The sequence below is a fragment of the Pelmatolapia mariae genome, linkage group LG20, assembly GCF_036321145.2.
Source record: "Pelmatolapia mariae isolate MD_Pm_ZW linkage group LG20, Pm_UMD_F_2, whole genome shotgun sequence".
NCBI lineage: Eukaryota > Metazoa > Chordata > Actinopteri > Cichliformes > Cichlidae > Pelmatolapia > Pelmatolapia mariae.
This window is the reverse complement of record NC_086244.1, coordinates 1082501-1091024: the sequence shown is the minus strand read 5'-3', so window position 1 is coordinate 1091024 and position 8524 is coordinate 1082501. Positions and strand designations below refer to the sequence as shown.

General features: G+C 50.3%; 1 protein-coding gene across 1 annotated transcript in view; it reads left to right on the top strand.

Moving 5' to 3' along the window:
• Window positions 1–763: 763 nt before the first annotated feature.
• LOC134619510 (nucleolar protein 4-like) overlaps window positions 764–8524 on the top strand; it is an 85835-nt gene continuing 78074 nt past the window's right edge. The window contains exons 1-3 of the mRNA XM_063465351.1: window positions 764–871; window positions 3758–3869; window positions 6400–6506. Of these exons, the coding sequence (XP_063321421.1) occupies window positions 800–871; window positions 3758–3869; window positions 6400–6506 (291 nt within the window). The 5' untranslated portion in view covers window positions 764–799. The remainder of the gene's footprint in view (window positions 872–3757; window positions 3870–6399; window positions 6507–8524) is intronic.

Here is an 8524-nt window from a genome sequence, read left to right as displayed (position 1 = left end):
TGATGTCGGTTTGGATATGTGGTGAGAGGGAAACATGAAGATGAAACCAGGAGATGTCCTTAAGTGGTCATCTGTTGTAAACTGTATCAAAATCATACATATACCAAGCAGACAGCGTACATCACTGTCACAACAGTGTTTGTTTTCATTCAAAGGCTTTATACCTGGGGGGCCGGTCTCTAGTCAAAGTACCCGGGCTGATTTTTTTGTCCCAGTCCAGCCCTGATCGATCACATCTTAATCCTTCTCACTTTCTGAAGGTGGAGAATAAAGTCATAGCTTCATGTTTGGACTGGTTATAAATTCAGGGATTTTTCTCATCATTTCAATGGTTGGCAGACCTCCTGCCTTCATATCTGTAAAGCTGGTTATTGATCGATTGATTGATCGATTGATTTCTTCACCAGTCTTTTGTTTTTATTCCTGAAATTCAGAGCTGACCCTTCAGGAGTCACGTTTGTTCTTATAGTGATGGATTTCTTTGGTATCTGTAACATTTCGTTCAGGAGAGTTCATGTCGTGTTAACATATTGATACGTATTGATTTCTTTTTATTGTCCTTTTGAATGTTTACCAGCTGTTTAGTGAAAGCTCACAGAGCTGATGGCGGCGTGATGCAGGCGTCTGCCTCCGTTCTCGTCTCCTCTCGTCTGTGAAGCTTTAGGTCAAAGGTCAAAAAGTGTGAATGAACTGAGAGTTTGTCTCTGTCTCCCTGCAGTGTACGGACGGCGTTTCAGCGGTTGACTCGTCCCTGAAGCGCGTGGCGGTGGTGGAGGATTTCTTTGACATCATCTACGCCATGCACGTGGAGATCAGCGGCGACCCCGGCAAAGCACCGAAGCACGCCGGCCAGAAGAAGACCTACAAAGCTGTGAGCACGGCGCTGCCCGCTTCCTGTCCTCTGTGGCTCTCTGTGGTCTTTCCGCCTCGCACCACCCTCCCACCTCCGCCCTGCTCGCCGTTTCTCTCTTTCACAACTCGTGCTGTCTGTTGCTTAACCCGAGCTCCTCTCTCTCCGTCTCTCTTCCTCTTCTTTGGGCTTCATTCCTCTTTGAGCGTCTCGGGCAGAGAACAGAGCCCTGCAACCGTCTGCTTTCAGTTTCTGATGCTAACCCGGCAGCCTCGCTGTGGCCCGGTGGGCGTCCACCTCAGAGCGCGCTCACGAGCCGATCGGGATGAACAGAAAACTCTGAGTGACGTAAATGAGCGACTTCCACACATGGCAGAATTTACCCGCAGTGCTGAGGTTTTTGTTTTTGGCTATAAACGAGTCAAATCTCTGATTTCGAAGCTTCGTCAGAGCTTCTTTAGTCCAAATAAACAGATCAGTGAGTCGATAAGGCGTCGCGGCTGCGCACTGCTGTGCAGGTCGCTCGCTGCTGACCCCTCTGGCCGCCCTCTGTTGGTACAGCGAGGTGGCATTTATTCAAACTATTTCATGTGTGTGATGCTTGAAGGCTCCTTGTCCCTCAGCTCTGTCAGGCTGGCTCAGGCTGCTCGTCCTCTGCATCGCAGCAGCCTGAGCCTCATCGTGAGGCGCCCGCTGCACCTCTGTGCTGTACAGGCTGATTCAGACCTGGTGGTTTTTGGGATTGGGTATCAACACAAGGGCGCTACCACATACAGCTCCAGGAGCTGAACATGGACCCAGCAAGCTGTAAGATCTGTGAGGAGCGTACGGGATTATCGGGTAGGCAGTGAGGAGTGTGTGTGTCACACCTGTGTGATCAGATACCTGCTTGAGTCTGACCGGCCAGTTCATCACAGAACGCCGTGATGGTGGCGTGATGACGTCACCTAAACATTGTCTTTTCTCGTCTGTGGCTTATTTAAGTCACTTGATCAATAATCAGCTCAGCAGCACCAGAAGGATCAAGAATATGTGCTGAGTATTAAAACTTGCAGCGTTCACACACTGAAACGTGTGAACGCAGTCGTAAGGTCGATGCTCAGCTGACCTGTCACACGTACAAATATACACGACCCCACGGGGATGATGGTCCTCGTCTGTCAGGAGATACACACACACACACACACACACACACACAGTAGTATCAGGACAGTTAGATGATCTCAGGTAGCTGGTGTCCACCTGTCAGCGTTACCTGGCTAAAGGTCAAACTGAGAATAAAACTTGTGTTATTATTTATCTGAACTTGAAGGTGCTAACGACTGAAAATGAAGCTGTGGATAAATGAAGGGGATCGGTGAGCACCATGAAGCAGCTGGAAGCAGAGGATGAATGATGAGCTCTTAATATGAAGCTGAAGCTGACAACAAGTGATCAAAGCTGAGGGAATACATGAGATGAGTTGGACGAAGATCTTTGAACAGATGTTCCTGATGAGGCGCGGGGGCTGAGGGTAGGAGTAATCTGAGAGAAGAAGCTGCAGGAAGCTGTGACGGGCAGTTTCAGGGTGGAAGTCTGACTTTGTGACTGCGTCCTCCACGTGAATCCAGACCTGTTTCACAGGGCGTGGACTGAGCTCTGCGTGCTCAGGACTTCCTGTTTCTCTTTCATTTTTATTCGCTGTGGTTCTCTGAGCGTTAAACTCTGACACCATGAAGCCTGCAGAGTCTGAGCTGCTGCAGGAGCGCTGACATGCCCAGAGACCAGTCTCAGCTGCTGACACTGCCCTCTGCTGGTGAATCCGCTGCAGTGCAGGAGAGGCTGGAACAGATTTCTTCTTTCTTCGTTTGGTCTCCTCGTCCTTTATTCGTTCATCTCTATCAGTCATCTTCATCAGTCATCTTCTGCCTCGTGTACATTAACTTCCACCCATCGAGTAAACACAGCAGGGCCTCATAATGCCACAAAGCCCAGAGTGTGTGTGTGAGTGACATTTACTTCTTCGTACACACACGTGCTGCACAGCAACCCCCATTCAATTCCTCTCCTCCTCCTCCTCTGTGCTCCTTTTCCTGAATAAATGTTTGATTTCCTCCCACACGTTCATCGACCTCGCGTCTTCGACGTCAACGTGTGGAAAGGTTTTCTTGGACAGGTTGAGTCTATTTTTGGTGTAATAATCAAACGCAAACATTTCATTTTATTCAACTTTATTTTCTCACTTTTATTTAAAGACGAAGAATGAATACTGATGATGATGATGATGATGATGAAGCATACCTGTAGAGTCATTTCTGGGTCTTGGTTCGCCGACGTGTTCGATGGCGTTTGATTCTTCTCCTGATAACAGAGTTTATGGTGTCAGCTGTCAGTGATGTCACTCCCGGTGAGTGATGTCACCGCCAATGAGGGATGTCCTGTTTTGAAGCCGTCCCCAGCTTAGTGTTAGGAAGCAGACGTGATGGTTGAGGGGCGGGTCCGACTGCGATATCGCACACTTATTTGCTAAAAAGTCTGGAAACTGCGACGTGACCAGAACTGTCGTAACCGTGTAACAGCCGCTCAGCTGCCTCGCTTTTATTCTGAAATGTCACTTGCTGAGTCGGGTCAGCTGTTGCAGAGATCGACTCAGATCGACTGCAGCGGCATGGCGATTGTTCGCCTCCCACCAGGTGACGGTCATCCGGAGGTCAAAGTCAGCGTTCGTTTCATTTATTAAAGTTTTGATCTGCCATCTTTGTTTCCTGACAAAAACACGATGCTAACGAAATAAAAGTGAACACACGATGACAGAGACCGACGAAACGTAGCGACACGTGGACGCATTTTCCCTGATCTCAGACACTCGATGAAGAGCTGAGTCTGACTGAACGTCCTCTTCCTCTCTGTCTCTGTTCTCTCCCTCAGATAGCGGAGACGTACGCCTTCCTGCCCAGAGAGGCGGTGACTCGCTTCCTGATGAGCTGCGGCGAGTGTCAGAAGAGGATGCACATCAGCACCACCACGCAGGACTGCAAAGGTACAAACGGGTGTCTCACCTGGGTTTGAGCTGCAGAGCTGAAACACAGGAGCACGGGAGGATGAGGCCTGGACGATGCTCGGGGAAAGTTCATGTTTGAGCCTCGTACCGTGCACCGCCGTAACAGATTTGTCCTCCTGTGCCGACAGTCTCTAAGAAATGAGGGAAATGTATGGAGTTTGAAAAGCAGCCGCCTGTCTGTCACGCTGATGAGGAGCTGCTCACGGCGGCTCTGAAGCCTCTGCAGCCGCCCGACAAACACAATTAGACATAAAAACAAACACTTTGAGATTCTCGCTGCTACTCGCAGCGCTGCATGCCTGCAGGAAATCTTTCTTCTCACCACAAAGCCAATTTAATGCAAACACGAGGTGTAAAGAGCAAACGGAGCCGCTTCACGATGGAAATGCTCGTGTTAAAACATTTTTGTGCTGTGGGGAAAAATCGTGACACCGTCTGACTTTTACTGCTTCAGTTCAGAGACGAGAAACGAAAGCGACGAGACGGTCGAGGCCGAGAAGTCCGCAGAGAGACGCGGACGTCCACATTCCTCACATTCTGTGCGCGCCCAGCCGCCTCCAGCCTCCAGCATCTGTTCTGTGAATAAACACAGAGCAGCTTCACCTTCTCAGCAGACGCTGGTTAAAGATTTAGGATGTTTGTCGGCACAGCGGCGTCGCACTTACATCAGCCTCACACGGCTAACATACAAAACACCAGAGTGCGCACGGGAACACAGAAACACCCGAGCGTGTCCAAGTAGTGCACAGATGAAGCGTCCATCAGCAGGAGCAGCTTTTCTGTCTCCGTCCAAACTTTAAAGCTCTGAAGCTCACCTGTGCGCTCACAGACACACACACAGGTTTACAGCACTGAATGCTTCTGCAGCAGTGAGGGTTACACTTCTCCTGACCTGATCATGTGCGTGCTGCAGAAGACTTCTGTCTTTCCTCCATCCATCCATCCAGCTTCGAGCTCTTCTATCCTCCCCCACTGCTGCTGGCTTCCTGTCCCATCCCACCATCCCTCCCTTCACCCTTCCTCCATCCCTTCCCCCATTTTTCCCCTTCTGCCGTCTTCTCATCCCTCATCAAATCGAGGAGTCATTGGATTGTCCCGTCTCTCTCCTCAATTAGCCTAATTAATGGCTTTAACAAAGAAAATGGGCCTGGAAACGCTCATTTTCCACAGAGTCTGGGGAGGAGTGGGGTGGGGGGTCTGAAGAGGAGTCCTGACAGGTTTGTGAATTAGAGGAGCAAACCGACGCCATCACAGCGACTTTCACCGATCGAGTTTCTCTGCAGCAAAAACCTCCCAGTCAGAGCGTCCAACTGATTCTCAGAGCAAGACCCATGAATCCCAACAGACACACACACACGTTTGTATTTGTGGGGACATCTCATTGACATAATGCTTTCCCTAGCCGCTTACCCTAACCATCAAAAATGAATCCCTGACCCTGACCCTAAACCTAACCATAAACTAATTGTAACAGTGACGCTAAAACCACATTTTGAGTCTCAAAAATGCCTTCAAACTCGTGGGGACCGGGTCCCCATGAGGGCCGTCTGTCCCCACAAAGATGTTAATACCTGTACACACACACACACACACACACACACACACACACACGGAGTGTATCTGCCGTTGGATGGCTCTCAGAGAGGGAAAACTGCTAATTGCCTTCCTGCCTAGCGGGGGTGAGGCTTCACCCCGACACACACTCACAGATTGACAATCTCTTAAACACACACACACGCGCACACACACACACACACACACGGTGGTCCTGCTGCTGTCAGTGTCAATTAACTGTGTCCCGCTCTGCACTGATTAATTGCATTAAATAATTCACAGCTGAACTTTAGTGGGAGTCACTAAACACACGCCATAAAGGTGTGTGTGTGTGTGTGTGTGTGTGTGTGTGTGTGTGCGTGTGTGACACAGAGATTATGGATCGACAGTAAATCAGTATAATGCAGATATCTGAGCTGTTTTAAAATGGCGGCCGCTGTACACCCCCCCCCCCCCCCCCCCCTTTGAATCTCATTGATTTGATCACTGTTCATGCCTCCAGATGTTAGACACGTCCTGAATGACTGCGAGCACGGCTGGAGGAGATGTGAGGGCGATGTTGCTGAGTGCAGTGAAACATTACAAACTCACTCTCTCACTTCTTCGGCTGCTTTAATCGGGTTTCATTTCTCCCCTCGGGAGGACGAAGGGTCGTGTCTTTATCCCCGGACTCTCTGAGAGCAGCTTTGCATGACTCCCAGTCCAAAATAATCCTTCTTTTTCTCACGCTGAGCCTGATCATCTGACTGAAACAAGCTGCTCTAGCTCCTCCCCCTTTAACACAGCTTCCTTCTGATTTCTGTGACATCATCCAGACCCAAGCGTGTAAAAAACACACTGAGCTCGCTGTTAGAAGCACAGGAACAGATATCAGAGCAGGACTCAGGAAGATGAGCTCCTCGTCTCTTGGTGATCCTGCGTTCCTTCTAATGGCTTCTCCTCCCCTCCTCTACAGAGAACGACAGGCCAAGCCCTCAGGTGTCAGAGGTCATCGACTACAACGTGCCTCTCACCACCACCTACATGAAGCAGATGAAGCTGCAGAGCATCAGCAGCACTAAGGTATGTGACAGTGGTGTGTTTGCGTGCGTGAGAGGAAGTCCGGGAGGTCGAGTGTGCGTGACGGCGTGTGGGAGGAAACCAGGAGGAGCGCCGATCCCTCCGCAGGAACACCCCTCCCACACATCGTCCTGCGCTGCAATTAAAGCTCGTAATGAGACGAGAGTGTGAGTGAGCGCTCGCTGAGGTCAGTGCAGCCGCCGTGCTCTTCGTTAATCATGAGACAGGTTTGTGTTCGTGATCAGACGGCGTCGGTGCGGCCCGGCCTCCGGCGCATTTCTGTGAGGAAGCGTTGTCATCAGAGGCCCAGTCCTCTGATTGGGCCCCTGAAAGTTTAACGGTGTGCTAACGTGCAGCAGGCGAGCGGTCGCTGAAGAGCGTCTGCACGATCTCACGCCTCATCTCTTCTCCGGCCGTTCTGGTTTTTTCAGGTTACATCACATCCTGTGGCTCTGTCAGCTTCCTGTCTGTGCTTTCTGTCTGTCTGCGCCACGCCGTCTGTTCTGTTATTTCCCCTCCTCATGTCGACCTTTACACCTGCCTTTGAAGCTGCTGTAGAAACTTAGTCAGACTTTTTCACATGGTTAAACAAACCCCGCCTCTAACTGCAGGTGTGTTGCTGGGTGACCTGGAGGACATTGAATGGTTAATGGTCACTTTGGTTTGAGCGTGAAGGGGAACGGAGTTCTGCAGCGGTCCAGACTAATTCCAGTCATTCACCTCGAGGTTCCTGATCATATTTCAGCGTAGAGCCGATAATTGGATTCGACGGTCCTGCTGAACAATGAAGAGTACGTCCACAGTCAGGAAACATAACTGGGCGGAGCTCCATCATCAGCTTCACCCTCAGCTGGTGGGGGCTGCGACTGCTTCATTCCACATTGTTCCAACACCTCTATCAATACCACACACTCGCTGACAGTCATATAGCTCACGTGTGTGTGTGTGTGTGTGTGTGTGTGTGTGTGTGTGTGTGTGTGTGTGTGTGTGTGTGTGTGTTAGATAAGGGTGGGGGAATCGAGGGCTGAGCCCTTTTCAATTAAGCCGGCCTCTGAGCGTCGAGTTAATTAGCTGAGGAGAGAGAAACACACATTCAAGTGCCAATTTACTTTGGTATGCCAGTACGCACACGCACACGCACACGCACACGCACACACTCTTCCTGCTTCTCTCTGGTGTGCGCGGTGATGTCCGAGCCGTTTCATTGGTTCGTGGCGTCTCATTATCGAGCTCGTGCAAACACGTTTGTTGCCTTGGTTACGCTCAGCATCGTTTTCCAGCTGCGGCTTTAAAAACCTTTCTGACTTTTTCCTTTTACAAACCTTTGACCTTTGACCTCTGCTGCACTCTGCCGTGTGACGGCGGCCTCGTTGAGGGAAGAGCGCTTGGTTTTGTGGGGAGTCACTGTGAGTTTGACCCTCAGACGGCGGCTAATTATTGGTCCGTGCTTCAGAAGTTTGGGAGCAAAGTAAGAAATGTAAATGCTTCAGCATGAACAGGCGCGCATCGATCTGCAGCCGTGCATCGCCCTGTGATCAATAAAAATACGCTGCTTCTGTTTTGCGCCTCCGGCCATTCGAGTTCGATGTGATCTGGGTCCGCGATCAATATCAGATCCGATATCTGAAGCTGTTTGCCGATAATCAGCGTCTGTGCCTGCGTGTCGGTCATGGAGACGATTTTTAATGAGCTCTCAGGCTTCCACAGCATGTGCAGCATTTCCTGTTGGCTTCGTGTGAGCAGATTATAATGCGACTAAAAACTCAGTTATTCCAGTAAAATCCACAAACTGCTTAAAAAAGCCCACCTGACAGGGCAGTGTGCAGCGTTTCACTGATGGAGGTGACCGCCGTGTGGATGCTGAACGTAGCTGTTAGCCACAGCTCCTTTTGGACATATTTTCCAAAACGATCACATGACTGGGAAAAACTGGAGATTTCGCAGCGATTGCACTGAATTTTTTGGGGATTCAGTAAGCTGGAGGCACAACACCGTCAGCCTCAGAGCGACCTGTGACGGCA